This window comes from Equus quagga, chromosome 8 (genome assembly GCF_021613505.1).
Source record: "Equus quagga isolate Etosha38 chromosome 8, UCLA_HA_Equagga_1.0, whole genome shotgun sequence".
Taxonomy (NCBI): domain Eukaryota; kingdom Metazoa; phylum Chordata; class Mammalia; order Perissodactyla; family Equidae; genus Equus; species Equus quagga.
The window spans coordinates 20,401,133-20,417,542 of NC_060274.1; the positions used below are offsets into that span (position 1 = coordinate 20,401,133).

At 37.6% G+C, this 16,410-nt stretch overlaps 1 protein-coding gene across 1 annotated transcript in view; it reads left to right on the forward strand.

Moving 5' to 3' along the window:
* The window catches only part of EPM2A (EPM2A glucan phosphatase, laforin), a gene marked incomplete at its 5' end in the record, with an annotated part of 85,011 nt that overhangs the window by 24,562 nt on the left and 44,039 nt on the right, over nt 1-16,410 (forward strand). Inside the window, one exon of the mRNA XM_046669837.1 lies at nt 11,388-11,562. Within this exon, the coding sequence (XP_046525793.1) occupies nt 11,388-11,562 (175 nt within the window). The remainder of the gene's footprint in view (nt 1-11,387; nt 11,563-16,410) is intronic.

The following is a 16,410-nucleotide window of genomic DNA, read 5'->3' on the forward strand; positions in this document are numbered from 1 at the left end:
GAACCGTAGTTGAGAATTGTTACTGAGTTGTTATTGAACACCCATTGTGGTAGATCCGTGTTAAATCCTTTAAATGGATTGTCTAATTGAATTCCCTCACAACAACCCATGAGGCAGATAGTTCTGTGATCCCTTTTCCACAAGTGAGAAAACGGAGGCACAGATTGCTTAAATGACTGTCTCGTTACTGTTTACAAACAGTAAATAGTGTAGCTTGGAGTGGAGTCCGAGTCTGGATCTTGAGCCCATGCACTGACGTGCTATAATATACTGCCTTCCAGGAGAGGAGTAATATGGAGCCAGCAGAGGAGAATTTCGACAGAGTGGTCGCTATCATTAAATGCTGCAGGCAGGGAAAGAAAGATGAAAAATGCTCTGACAGGAGATGACTTTGTTTAAAGTTTTTTCAGTGGGGTATTGAGAGGAGATGCCAAATTGTAGTGCCCTGAAGAATGAAAAGGGAAGTTTGGTGAAGACGGGGCTAGTTAGAGGAGAGAGAAGGTTATCAGAGGTGGTGGTGGGGCAGCAACTATAGGAGAACTGGAAGAGGAGCGCTTTGGGGAGGTTTAAGGCTAGGAATCGGAGGAGATTCTGTGTTAGAGCAAAGGGGTTGTACAAGCCAAACGCAATCAAGAACCAGACAAATAACCTGTACTCACTTTCTCTTTTTTTTGTGTGTGGCAATTTTCAAGTTTTTTCTTTTTTTTTTTCTGAAGAAGATTCACCCTGAGCTAACATCTGTGCCAGTCTTCCTCTATTTTGCATGTGGGTCGCCACTACAACTTGGCTGATGAGTGGTGTAGGTCCAGGCCCAGGATCTGAACTTGCAAACCCGGGCCGCCAAAGCGGAGTGAGCCGAACTCAACCACTAGGCCATGGGGCTGGCCCAATTTTCAAGTTTTTAAAGTACATTAAAATGCTTTTCGTTTTGCGGTTGATTTATTTAAAAATAATTTGTAATTAAAAATTTGATGCATTGGGTACTTTTGAATTAATTCAGGTTGAGGTGTGTGATACCTAAAGAAAGATAGTTTATCTTCCAAAATGATTTGCTGGAGAAAGATGGTGTGTTCAAACCCATCACAGGCACCATCAGTGTGCTCATTGGCATGGGTTTTTCTCTCTGCTCCATGGCTAACCGATCCTGACTTGTTTAAGCAGCAGTGGGATGAATCATTATTACTCTGGTCAGGTGTCCAGAGGAAGTGCCCTTCCTCTCTTTGGCTAGCACTTGGTCTAAGGATGTCCCTGTCACCTAGTTCTGGCTAATGAGATGTCAGAAGTCTTGGGTGAGGCTCCCAGGAAGGTTTTCACTTTTCTCATGAAAAGGAACAGAAGCTCTTCATCATGGCTAGGAAGTGGAGTGTCCAGACCTGATGCCCAGAGGTCACCCTTTGAACATGAGGTGGCAAATATGACAACAAAGTTTAGTGTGTGAAGGATGGCAAAGCAGACATTTAGAAAACATTTGATATTGTAGCAGTTCTGGCCTGCCTGGTTTTCATCTCTTGTTGTGTGAGAAATAGACTTGAATTTCTTGAAGTCACTGTTGCTTCCGATTTTCTGTTGCTTGCAATCAGACATAGTCCTAAGAGAGGCAAAATCCTTCTTCAGCTGTTTCTTATCCATGTGTAGTTTATAGCTGTGGTAAATTTTAAGATAATCTCCCTAATTGACCCTCTTTTATTTTTACAGCCTATAATGTCTCATTAAAAGAGTTTAAAACAGTCTGGCCTATCAATTTCAAAGGATTTTGTCTTTAAAAATTGTATTTGACCCCTCTGTCCTCTCTCAATTAGCTGTGCGTTTCTAGATTCTTCTCGGTAACTAGGGCGGTGCGTATATGACGTTCACATCAGCTGTATCTCTACAATATCAAAAAATATTTTTGCCACGGAAGAAACCAAAGCATGAAGCCATCAGAGATGATTTTCACATCAGAACAAGATCAGCTCAAGGGAATGTGTCATTAAACCATTTAGCCCACATTCTAGGGAATCTTAATTGAAGAGAGATTTCATGCCCAAACATTTACTTATCATGAAACTGCTAAAATGCAGTTTCTGCTGGGCTACTTGGGCTGGATGGGGTTAACTGCAACTCAGTGTTCTTCGGAGTCCCTGGGATGAATATGCTTCTCCTGTGTTCTTTGCATCTAAATGTTGGACACTCTTGAGAAATGGCTACTAGGGAAGGTGTCGCCTTCTGCCTCAGCATTATTTGACTTCAAGTTTGCAAAGACAGGTGACATGGGAGCTACTCTAGTGGGCTTCAAGGTATGACCAATGAAGTAGTGAAATCTGGTGAGAAGCTTTTGCTTTATACAATGAGTCTAACACTAATAGAGATGCTGTATCTATTTTTATAGTGTGACTTGGATTTGTTTTCAGACAATGAGACACAATGAAATTTTTAGTCAATTCTGGGAGTGCTATGGAGAGAAAAATTGACCTGACAATTTAACAACAAGTCTAGACACTGCTATAAAAATTGTTTAATGACAGTCAGAAAAATCAACATTAAAAATTATTAGAGCAATTAAATAAAAATTTATTAAACACATGAATAAACATCTCTGCATGTGACATAGAAAGTAAATGCAGTATCCGGCAAATGTATCCAGTTATGCAGAGATGGAGCATTTTAATATGCTTGTCTTCTTATGTAATCCCTTGAGTCATGGCATAATTAGCTACCATCAGATTTGATCACCTCAAATCAGGTGGTCAAATCTTTTGGCTTCCCTCTAGATGATCATCAGGTTGAATGAATTATTAATAACTCAGTCTGGTGCTTTGAGTCAAGCCTATTAAGAACAATCTAAGTTTCGGATTTTCTCTAAAAATCGTGTAAAAGGAGGGCTCTGTTATTGTATTTAATTTTAATTGGAAGCATAATGGTCTGGTAATGCCATTGTTTGGGATGTTTTTCAAAGGAATCTTCAATCTCTGAGATGCTTCTCATTTTGAGATGTGTGTATTATCATGAATCACTAATTAATGTAAATCTTCTTCATTAAAAGAAAATCTGACTTCTTAAATAATGGGTAGAAAAGTGGTAATTCTGTTCTCTGCTTTTTCAAGTCATGAAATCCAGTTGTTTCGCAGTGCTTGATTTAGAATTTGGTAAGTAATATGGACCTCCACGAGTCCATGTTATGTTCTCACTCTACCCACTGAAATTAACAGATTTGTTCTTAATATTTGTTTCCTGCTTTGAATCATACTCATTTGTATATTCTTGTGCACTTTGTTATGTATCTAAAATATACCTTGTTGTCAATCACAGCTTGAGACCCATCCCCTCTCTCGAAAACCCTTCCTCAGTAATTCTAGCTCGCAATTACGCAACTGTCTCCATTTTTCAGGCTTCTACATCCATGTACACACCACAAATCTATTAGTTTTCTTTCCTAGTGAGCTAACTGCTCCTTAAAATACATTTCAACCTAGCATTCCAGTCGTCTTACATTGAAGATGGCATTGGAGATGAAGCCTATTTGCAATCCTTGAATATTCTGTTTGTGTATCAATATCTTATCATATAGTTTTAGAATTATTTTCATCGTTTAGTTTAGTTTTGCGTCATTCACTTACTGCTTTGTGTAACCTTTGTCTAACCCACAATGGTCCATTCGTCGTGGGAATCGCGTTTTAATTTCCATTTGTTTACCTCAGTTTACCACAGCACTGGACACCTAACAAGCTCTCAGTAACACTTGGATATTAATTGGATTAAACTCTAGACTATTTTGCATACATGAGTGCGTTAGTCTGCTCAGGCTGCTATAAGAAAATACCATAGACTGGGTGGCTTAAGAGAAAAATTGATTTTCTCACGTTGCTGGAAGCCAGAAGTCCCAGATCAGGCGCCAACTGATTTGGTTTCTGGTGAGGGCTCTGCTGGCTTGCTGGTGGCTGCCTTCTTGCTGGGTGCTCACACGGCCTTTCCTCTCTGCCTGCTTGGAGAGAGCGGTCTCTGGGTCTCTTCCTCTCCTTATAAGGACACCAGTCAATGGGATTAGGGCTCCACCCTTACGATATCATTTTAACCTTAATTACCTCTCTAAAGGCCCTATCTTCAGATGCAGTCACGTTAGGAGTTAGAACTTCAGTGTATAAATTTGGGGGGAACATAATTTGGTACATATATTAAGTTATTAGTAAATCTTTTAAGAAAAGAACTATTGAATTTTGCTTTTCCCTTAAGTTTTTTTTCTATTATATTTCTTCAACCTAGCTTGATCTAAGCCTCCATTTCACCCACGTCTTTTTCTAATCCCAGAAGCTTTCCCTTCTGATATTTTCTGCTCTGTATGGTTTGGCAGCTGTTAAGTTTTTCCTTAAAATTCTTAGCTGGAACTGATCAAGGCTCTTCTGGGAATTTTACCTAAAAGATCCCTCGAGAGGCTTGGAGGAGAGTGAATCCAAGGCTAAGCTTAATCTCTCCTTCTTTCCCCTCATCTGCACCTCAAGGTCACCTCTGAGAGACCAGCACATGGCACCTGCCTGCTCAACCACCGCCTCAAGGACTGCTGTTGATTGTCTTACAGGATTTGAAGCGTATGCGAGTGGTCTTAAGTCTGACTGTTAACGAGAGCCAGTGAGGCCAGACCTATTATGTATGAAGTAATGAGCCTGATGACTTGTAGTTCTATCAAGTAATTCTCTTAGGCTGCGTGGCTCATTTTTAACTAAAGGGTTAAACAAGGTTATACGTACAGATGTACCGAAGGGGTGATGCTTATGTATCTCACGATTCAACCTACCATTTGCCATAAAAATATTAATCACCAATAATAATCAGTTTTCTATCTTGAGAGACAATCACACACACACACACATATCCATGCATTCACTCACATGCGTGCTCACACACACACATACACGCACCCATGAGTTGGACGTTTGGTTTATTACCATAATCACCCTGTCACATTTGATATTTTCTGGTTCTCCAAACTCTAGCCTCCTTAACAAGTAATATTTTCATATCTATTATAGAAAAATCTTAGCATCTCTAAATCTAATTCCTGTTTACATCATTGCTAAGTGGGCAACTGATTTGTCTTTGTAGTCATTATTGTTATTTTTAATCAAAACCCTCGGAGCTCTTTCCTGAATTTGTTGGGTTGTTTCATGTTGGATTTTTCCTGGGAGTTACTTCAGCTTTAACTCTAGGCATATACTCTTAACATATATAAAACTCCTATTATTTTAATGCAGTCTTGTTATACAAGGACTGGGCTTTTGTCTACCTACCTACCTGAGTTAGTGTAGAACTTTCTTCATACCCCTACGTAATCATTGATTTCCTAATTTTCATTAGCCAAATTTCATTATTTTTGCCATTCACAAGAAATGTTGTCTACTTAACATTTTGTATTTAAGATTTGTGCATTCCTTTAATAAATGAGATAAAAATCTTGTAAATAAAAATCCTGTAAGTCTTGTATTATTTATTATTTTCTTATTAGATCTCGGTTTACTTCTTAGCACTTTATTCTGTTGTGTGTGTGCAGATCCTGAAAGCTTGTAAAGACTCTATAATTGCATGAGTTAGATTTTATCTGTGGTCTTCCTCCTTATGATGTACATATCGACAGAGATGGAATCAGTCACTGTTCCTGTAGAGTGGAGAGGACAGAGCCCTCTCTCAGCTGCCTGTGTAGCAGGGAAGGTTTGTATCCTCATGGTCATCATTGACTTTGCTGCCCTGCTTCTGCTCTGCTGAGCAGATGCAGTTTCTTGTGGCCCTGTTTATGTTGCCCTGTTCTACATCAAGACAACATAGGCAAGGAATTCAGTTTTTAAATAAGTTTTCATTAGTGGACTATCTTCTCTCTCTCCACACTAGAAACGTGTGTGTGAATGAAGTAGGTTATACTGAAGGTAGGGGAGAGGGAGAAAAGAGGAATATTACAGAAGGGCAAATAACTTCAAATTAAGTATTAAAATGCTTGCCTTGACTTGCTCTGTGGTGGTCTCATGACCAGCATGTTTTGATTATCCGCTTCACCTTCTGTAGTTTGCCAGCTGGATCTTGTCTTCTCTCTTCTTTTTCTCCATCTCACCTTTCCTTTTCCTCCTCAATGTTCACATTCTTCCCCCCCCCCCCCCCCCCGTCCTCTCCTTCCTCGATGGCACCTGAGTCCTCTAGTCCATGATGCATTTCAGCTGTCTCCCATCGCTACACCCAAACTCAACTATTTTCTACCACTGCATATTGCAATTTATCGACGTGCTCAACCGAAATAGGATCTGCTCAAAGAGGCGGTTGGTTGAACATAAAGATTTTTTGTGTTTTATTTTGTTTTGCTTTTGCCTTTAGAACAGAATATCAAAATGCCAAAGAGTTGGTAATGATTACATCATGTCTGTACAACTTTGTGCACTGATAGCTTCTGAGGTAGTAACACATGGGCATGAGAGACGTCCAATTTGAGCAAATTACTAGCTGAAATTAAAAATTAATATGTTAGGTTCAGAATTTATGTTCATGTGCTAGAAATAAAAACTGCAAAGTAATTAAACTCCAAAGAGAGTAGATTCAAATAAAATAACATATAAATAATAATTAGAACTTTAATTTTAAGTAAACTATGCTATCCAATAGATTTTGCTTGTCCGGTATAATTTCAAAGCTTTTAAATTTATTTAAAAAATTCATTTTAACCTGAACTTTCAAATTTATAGAACTATTTAAAATAATGCATTAGTTCTGAGTTTTCAAATTCTGAGGTTTCTTACTTCTGTGGCTTTAATCGGAGCACCATAAAGTAGGCCTCTTACTCCTTCACATTTATTCGCTTTATTTTAACTTCACTTGCCTCGATGAGCAAATACCGTGATGGCCAAATCTGCTCTAAATAGGTGTTTATTGTTAATTAAACCAATCATTTCCCACTTTTCTGCCAATAGTCCAAATTAGTTTATTTCACCTTAGTGAGCTGTTTGTATATTTATTTCTTTTAAATTAATGCCAGCAAATAACTGGCAATGGCCGGCTCCAATCTGGACAGATAATTCACTCCTACTTGCCTCCCCCTCCCTCCTCCACCACAAACTTACCCCTTTAGCCTCAATACAACGCGTCCAACTGACTCTTTTTATAAAATAGATGAAACCTGGAAAAGTTAACTAAACTTCTAGGCATAAATACTCATTATGCTGGTAAACAACATGTTATATACTGTACTCTTAGGCCAGTCCTAAGTGGATTGGAAACCTAAAACTTTTCCAGTCTATTTGGACAAAAGAAAACAAACCAAGATTTATTTTTAAATTAAACTTTTTATTTTGAGGTAATTGTACAGTCACATGCAGTTGTAAGAAATAATATGGAAAGATCCTGTGTAACTATCATGGTTTCCCTCACTGGTAACGTTTCGTCACCACAAGGATCTCCCATGTTGCTTTTTTAGAATCACACCCACTTTCCTCTTCCCCCAGCTCCCTAACCTCTACAACCACTGACCTCTTCTCTAGCTGTGTAAATTTTTTCACTTCAAGAATTTTTTTGGGGGATTGGCAGCTTTTCACTTAACATAATTCTATGGAGATTCACCTAGGCTGTTGCCTGTATCCATAGGTCATTTCTTTTTATGGCTAAATCATGGTATGGCTGTACCACAGTTTGTTAAACCGTTCACCCACTGAAGGACATCTGGGTGGTTTCTAGGTTTTGACTATAACTAATAGAGCTGCTGTAACAATTCTTCTACTGGTTTTTGTGTGAATAGAAGTTTAGTTTCTCTGGGATAAATACCAGGAGTATAGTTGAGTTGTATGGTACCCACAAGATTAAGTTTTTTAAAGAAACTGCCAAACTTTTTCCCAGAGTGATTGTACCATTTCTCATTGCCATCAGCAGTGTAGGAGTGATCTAGTTTCTCCACCTGATGTTCAAGGATTTTCTTTCTGTTTAGGTGTCTTCTGTTAGCCATTCTTTCGAGAAAGCTACAGACATTAGAATTGCTGTTTCTCCTAAATATTTTTCTCTGGCTATTTTTTTGTCTTTAGTTTTCAGAAATTTAATTATGATGGTTGTGGTGTGGATTTCTTTGTGTTTATCTTGTGTTGCTTCTTGCACTTGTAGGTTTAGGCTTATTGGCAAATTTGGAAAGTTTTTAGGCATTATTTCCTCAAATATTTTTCAGCCACACTTTCTTTCTCCTCTCCTTCCAGGACTCCAGTTACATGAATGTTAGATTTTTTGCTGTAGTCCCACGGGTCCCTAAGGCTCTGTTCTTTTTTCAGTCTATGTTTTCTCTGTTGCTGAGTTGGGTCATTTCTACTGTTCCATGTGTGTCTTGCTGATTCTTTCCTCTGTCCCCTCCCTTCTGCTCTTGAGCCTATTGAGTGAGCTTGTTGTTTCAACTGTTTTATTTTTCAGTTCTAAAATTTCCATTTGATTCTTCTTTACAGGTTCTATTTCTTTGCTGAGGCTTTCTGACGGTTCTTTGGTTTCAAATGTATTCTAATGGGCTGTTGAAGCTTAAAATCTTTGTCACATAGTTCTAAAGTCTGTCATGTTGATGTTGATACCTTTCAAGCATTCTTTTTTCATTCATTTTGAGATCTTTGTGATTCTTGGTATAATGAGTGAATTTCCATTGAAAGTTGGACATTTTGAATATTGTATAATGAGACTCTGGATCTTATTCACACCTTCTGGTTTAACTGGGTTGCCCTGACACTGCTCCAGCAAAAGATGGGGGTGACACCTCCTTATTCAGGTTTCTCACCCAGTCTCCATTGACAGCTGAAGGGACTGGACTCCTTCTTAGTACTGAGTGGGTGAGAGTTCCAGCTCTCCGCTATGCCTCCACTGACACCTCCAGGAGAGAGAGAATTGTGTTTTGTTACTTCTCCTGGGACCTGTATGTTTAAAAATGAATAATTCAAAAAAACCAATTCTAGTAATGAAGGATTCTTAGGAAATTGATGTTCTATACATAATTTTTCTTGCACATTGTAATTTATGTATATTTGAGCTCCTCAGTAATTATATTCGATTAAGTTATAACATTTAAATTGTTGTAAGTCCATTGTATTGAACTGTGGGAGCCATAGATATTATTCTTTTATTAAACTAAAAGGTAATACCTTCTCTTTGGAACAAATTCTATGACTTCAGAGGTTTAGAGTAAAATAGTTCCCCTCCCAAATCCATTCTCCTGGTGGAATACTGTCAGGAGTCAGAGCTGCATCCATCAGGGTTTTAGCCTCTGTTTACACTTTCGCTCTTCTTGCCCACCTCAGTTTCTCACTCCTAGTTTTCCTCTCCAGCCCCTCCTTTTCTATGCAGCCTTCGTAAGCTCATCCTTCTCTATGCAGCTGTTAAATGTTGGGAGACCTTTAGACTTGGTTCTAGAAACTTTTTCCTCTCAATCAATATTGTTTTTCTTTGTGACTCATCTATATCCTTGTCTCAATTACCATTTACTCTTGGATGACTCATAATTTATTTTTCTAGTTCATATTTCTGGTCTGAGTGTCAAACCAATAACTCCAACTCTCTACTAGATTTCTCCTTCTGTATCTAAACAGCGCTCCACACCCAACATACCAGAACCACACTGATGATCTTCTCTTCTAACCTCTTCCAGAGTTCACATCTCAGTGAATGGTACCGCTATATATTGAATTATATTTGCCAGAAGCCTAGGAGTCACTATTGATTCCCTTTCTCTTTTACCTCCCGTATCCAGTTAATCACCAAGTCACGTGGCTTTCCCCTCCTGAATCTGACCGCTCCTTTCCATTTCTGCTTCCAGGTTTTCATTATCTTCTACCTGGGCTAATGCAGTAGTTTCCTAAATGGACTTTCTCCTTCTAATCTCATTGTGCTTCAATTAACTTTTTCCTCTGCAGCCAGAGACATATTTTCAACATAAAAATTTGGTCATGTCACCTGCCTGCTTAAAATGTTTCAATTTTTTTGTTGCTCTTATGGTAGATACCTAAATCCCTAATATACTTAACACAGAGCCTGTCGTCTAGTTGGCATTCAATAAATATTCGTGGAAGAATGAATAGATAAATTTATATAGTTTATAGTATTTGCTTTTAAAATAGTATTGCTACACACATGTATCTCTATGTATCTTTACTGTTCTTATATTTCTTTTGGATATGTTTCTAGAAGTGAGATTGCTAGTATAGTTTCATGTATTAAATATCGATGTTAATAGAGCAGTTGGTGCAGTGCCTTGTAGCGTCAAGAGAAAAGAGGAGTCTGAACTAGGAAGATCAGTGACGTTTTATTAAGGGAGCCAACCTGTACGTTCTATCTGAGGGCAGGGAGTTCTATCCTAAAGAATCGCCCAATGACTCAAGGATTTTTTTTGAGATTTTATGCCAAATCACTTTAGGTAAAATATTTTGTAAGACAGAGCAAGGGACAAATGAGTCCAAATTTCATATTCATAGCAAATCTGACTTATTCTTATTTTTATTTTGCTTATATGTTCTTCTTATTAATGACCATTAAATGGAAATTAGGTAGTTAAAGGAATGATTTAGAATGGCGTGGTCACATAAGAAGGGCTAATGAAAATAATGTGTGAATTACCATTTTCATGGAAATAAAGGATCTGTTTCCTAGTGTAGTTGATACTGGGCAGACTTGTGACGTAGGCAAATATTATTTTCAGAGACATGATCTTCCGTCTCTGCCTCTTTGCTCCTCTCTCTGGAAGGTGGATGGTGTGTTCTGGTGCTTGTGAAGTAGGCAGAAAACAGCAGGAAGTCTCAGGTGCCTGAAAGGTGGGAACTAGGTGCATCAGATTACTGCCAGCTCTGCACCTGCTAGTTCCATGACCTTAGGCAAGCTAGTTCATCTCTGTGATGCTTAGTTTCCCCATCTGAAGATAATACTAACCACTGATTTGTATGCTAGATTGGATGTGATCATTTGTTTAATTATTAATGTATTTAATCTTTTAAATTTATTTATTGTTTGAGCTGATATTAATATACTTTGTTACTGATTTTAGTCATGAATTTGCATACCAGAGAGATAAAACTGTAATACAGGGACATTATGGCTTTAAAAATCCTTTTCAGCAGCTAATCAGGCTGTGAAATGACTCACAATGGGATCTTTGGACAGGGAAGTACCCTGAAATTCTGAAAGCTAATACACTTTTGGAAATACCCATGTATGCAAAGGGAGCACAGAACTCTGAAATTCATAAGTAACTCTTTAGAAATTTCGACTGTTTTCCCTCTCCCTCTAGTCTATTTTTGTTTATACTGAAATGTGGAGATTAAGCAACTTTGTATTTACTTTCATCTTACTATTAATTTTGCATCAGCTACTTTGTGGCTGTTAAGCAAAGCATTGATTTAATTGTTCTGTTTGTCATTTCTTCTGGTTCTTAGGCAATGGGCCTCACCACGACCGTTGCTGCACTTATAATGAAAACAACTTGGTGGATGGCGTTTATTGTCTCCCAATAGGACACTGGATCGAGGCCACCGGGCACACCAATGAGATGAAGCACACGACAGACTTCTATTTTAATATTGCAGGCCACCAAGCCATGCATTATTCAAGGTAAAAATAGTGCCATGTTTATAAGCTTGGAAGTAGGACGAGAGGTAGTGTTAGGACAATGGAAGTATTTACTGTGCTCAGAACGCCAGTGTCTCCCTTTGGTCGGGACAGAGGCCTGCAGTTCTTTGAGGAGATAAATTATGGTGAATCACTGCGTGAGTCTTTCTGGTTCTCGATGTGAAGGATCCTTTTTATAGAATTCTTTTATTAAATACATACTCTAGCATCAACATATTTTGACCCGACAGTAGTTTACCAATCTGTGTGCTTACATAGTGGATTAAAAATAAAGATTGGACTAAAATATCTTAGCTCAGCATTTCTATCTTTTATGCTACTGACCAACAATGAAACAAAAATTGATGTCTCTTTATAAAATCTTATTCAAGTAAACATATGTGAAAATCTAGATATAAAACTAGATTGGATTGATTACTTGCTCTCTTCTTAATATATTTGTTTTTATTTGTTCATTTAATTATTATGCCAGCATATATGCTATAATAAAAATTCAAACACTGAAGGGGATGCTAAATGAAAAGTAAGGTTCAATACACTTTTCTTTATTCCTGCTCATCAGAAGTAATTGTTTACAACCATTTTATGGTTAGTTTTTCTGGAGGTTAAATCTAAGTCTTAAATAATCTGCATATACTTTATTTGTTAATGTTTCAATTTAAAAATAGCTATTGATTCTCCTCTATGACATTAGAGAAATTTAGCTCACTTGTGCTTGTCTTCTCTCCCCACCCAGTCCCTACCAGGCTCATTTTAAGAAAATATTTTGTTATTTAACTTCATAAAAATTCTATTTCTTGACCCGTAAATTTTTGACAGTGTCTCTTGATTTCCTACGGTGTAAGATCAGAGATTTCTTGCCCCTATATTTTCCTCAACATCTACTTCCACCTACTAACTCCTGTTTTTCATTACTTTTACATTTTCAGGGTTTATAGAACTTACATTTAATTTGACAAATATAAATGTCTTTCATACTTTGATGATTTAAAGTTTAAAACCAATATCCAACTTTTAAAATATTATGTAAATATTATTTATTGTAGACCATGCAGCGTTTGTACCACAGTAAGGGATGCATTCTCATGTTCTTAAAAATTGTGTTGCTTTGACTAGGAGATATAATTAATACAAACAGGGTTGTGAGGAGTGGGAGAGAATGTGACCTCATCATAGTCTTAGGGAATTAATATTCTTCTTGGACACACCTTTCTTATAAATCCCTGCTAGGTGTTGGCCTTGCAGGTGGCTTGGATGCAAGGCACGAGGAAGAGAGGAGATAAGCATGACTCATGATTTTATGGCCCAAGCAACTGGATTAATGGTGTGGCTATTTACTGAGATGGGGAAGATTAGGAGATGAGCGATTTGGAGTGGGGACTGAGATAAAAATTCTATTTTAGACATATTACATTTGAAACGTATGTTAGATTGCAAAAAGGAAATCAATTTGCTATGTGGAGTTTCAAGGAGAAGTTGGAAATGGAGAGATAAAATTGGGGTTATCAGTATATAGATGACGTTCAAAGTGATGAGTCTGGATGAGATCATTTAGCAAATGAGTGAAATATAGAAGAGACAGAGAGCGTGAGAATAATGAGCCCTTGAGTCCGCACAATTTAGAGATCAAGGAGAAGAGAATCCAGGGAAGAATGGGAAGGAGCGCCCATTGAGATGTTCTGACGTTTCATGAGGGTGTGTTCATGGGTCAGTTTTCATTTTTGCTGAACTCCTTATCTGACGAGTCGTGTCTTAGACTCCCGGGATTTTCCTCTGTTTGATTGTTTCTCTCCTCATTGTCTTTGTTCTGTCATTAAGGACACTCCTTAGATGGATGTTGGACCTCTTGGATTTATACCTCATTCTTGACTTTTTAAAAATATTTTTCACCTCCTGGTTTTATTGCTTTACATTTTGGGAGACTTCCTTCTTTTTTCCATCTCAACTAATTATTTTCCTTAATTTTGGTAATTATATTCTTAATTTTCATGAGCTCTTACTTATTCTGTTATTCCCTTTTTGCATCTTAGTTTGTTCTAGTTTATAAATGGACATATTCTTGAATCTTTCTTAGAACATTATGGAAAATTATTTTAAAGTTCTCTTTTCTTTTCTTACAGGAGCTATCTGGTTTCCTCCTGAATCAGGTGTTCTCTGTTCATTTTGATGTTTCTCTTTTGTGTTGATAGTTTTAAAAATAACTGATAATTCTTATTCATATTTATTATTTGAAAGAGTAGATTGATTATTCACTTTGGTGGGCTTGAGTTTTCTCTGCCATTCCCAGCTTCTATGCCTTTGAGAGGGTTGGCACAGGCTGTGTATCTGTGGGCAGATCACGTCTCTCTGAGAACAGAGGCAGACACTCGGCCTGGGTGCTCCTGCCACCTGACCTCAAATGAAAAGACAAGAAGGACCTGTGTGGGTGCGCCTCTCATTCCAAGAGCCTTTCTTCCCCAAGTAGATGTTTTAATTTTTAAAGGAGGTATTTCTTTAGCTGCACTTTTAGTGTCATAGCTGTATGTGAGGTATGAATCATGGTTCATGTATTCACAGTTCATGTGTACTCTTAGTTCATTTACAGTTCTTGCAAGAAAGCTTACAATTTTAAATTTCCTTAGGCAACTCAGTTTCACGTCTAAGTATCTATCTTACTGAATTCCCAGATAATTCAGCCTGCTTTTATCCTCCCCAGATGTAAAAATATGTATGTATATAACATAAAATACAGAATATATAAGTAATATGTACTATATAATAAATATATATTTACCTGTGAGGTATAATATATAAGACACGCAGACACACATACCTATATACGTACATAAATGAGACAAAATCTCAGACTCACCCCAGTTTTGGACTTAACAATAGTGTTCGTTGTTCCTCTATTTATTTATCTCTAGAACAGAGATAACCGGGAACTTGGTAATAAATAACAATTGATTATAGTAGACCTGATACCATATCTTTGCTTTTAAGGGGTCCCCTCAGCCTCCAGTGTCTCTCACAGTTCAATCTCACAGTCATCTACTTGAAAATCCATTGGGTGGTATGATTTGAAAAATAAAAATCAATTTGGAGTTATGAATTTTTTAAAATACAGATTCATGGGCTTCATCAAGCCCTGGGAATCTTTTTTTTCCCCCAACCTCTTCATATGATTCTCATGGGCATAAAAGTTTAAGAACTGTGATTAGTCCAATAAAAACAGTCATTTAGAATTTTAAAAAAGGAAGATTTTTGTGTGCCTTCGATCCTGTCAGTCTAACTCCCCTTAAAAATTCCAACCACAATTCACCCCTACTTGAAATCAGACAAGATAAAAATGTGAACTCAGTTTGTAAGAAAAGAGTTGAAAAGATATTCATATATTTCATTATTAAATTGAAAACATCTAATTGCTCTCTGCTTCCTATATTCATCTATGTATAGCGCTAAATTACATTATGAATTTATCTTAGCTGCTGAAATAGACACACATGTGATAGGTTACATGTTTAAGCATATGTAATGATAGAGTTGTTCAAACTCACCTAATAATTTGTAATCACAAACTATCATCCTTTAGCTTGAATATGGGAATGGAATTATGCCTGGATTTTTTTATGGTTGGGATAAATCTTATCACAGTTGAGTTGTCAGTATCCTTCATAATGATAAGACTTGCAAGAATACAAATATCTCACAATTAAATTTTATATAATGTGTCAAGTTCATTGATTCAGTAAGAATTGGGTGGATTACTCTGCGTAGCCCCTGCGTTCAGTGCTGGACAATTAAAGATGGAGAGATAGCGATCCCACAGGAACTCATGTTCTTGTGAAAGATGAGCACGTAAACAGCTGCAATATAATGAGATAATTGCTATAATGAAGTTGTACATGCAGTGTAACAAGGGGTGCGAGGAGACATCTTTAGTTCAAGGAAATCTTTATGAGGAGAACTTGAACAGAAATGTGAAGGAATTTTTTTTCCCCAGGAAGACATTTGGGAGAGGGAAGTCAAGGTGTGGAGGATACAAGTACAAATATATGGAGGTGTGAGAGTGTTATTAAGCTGACCAAATAATTTAGTCTAATCAGGACAATTTTGAAAGTAAAAAGAAGTACTTTTAATAATTAGCCTGCACAACAGGTGTAAAATAGGACTCTCCTGGGCACACTAGAATATAGGGCAACGCAGAGAACATATCATGTAGAAGAGAACGTTCTGGTGCCTGTCAATATTCAGATCCAGAGAAACAAGCTGATAAACACTCTGCCTCCATAGAGGGGCTGGGGATCCCCTTTTATAGAAATTCACACCTGTTATGTGGTGTGACCGTGTTTAGGGGGTTTATGTGGTACATTTAAGTTTTAAATTTTAGCCAAGGTATACATACACATGTTTAACAAATCTAGTAGACTTACAAGTTTTATTATGAAAAGAAGTCTGCCCGTCCCCTCTACTCCCACACCTCCCCTAATTTGGTCTTTCCACAGGCAACCACTTTCACCTCTTTTTTACCCTAAAGATTCGCCCTCAACTAATGTCTGTTGCCAATCTTTTTTTTTCTTCTTCTCCACAAAACCCCCCAGTACATAGTTGTGTATTCTAGTTGTGGGTCCTTCTAGTTGTGGCATGTGGGACGCCGCCTCAGCGTGGCCTGATGAGCGGTGCCATGTCCGCGCCCAGGATCCAAACCGGCAAGACCCTGGGCCGCTGAAGCCCAGCGCACAAACTTAACCACTCGGCCCTGGGGCCGGCCCCCCGCTTTCACATCTTTAAGCTGATTATTTGTTAATTACCTTCAGGTAAATGATAAATAATATAATTATATTGCTACTT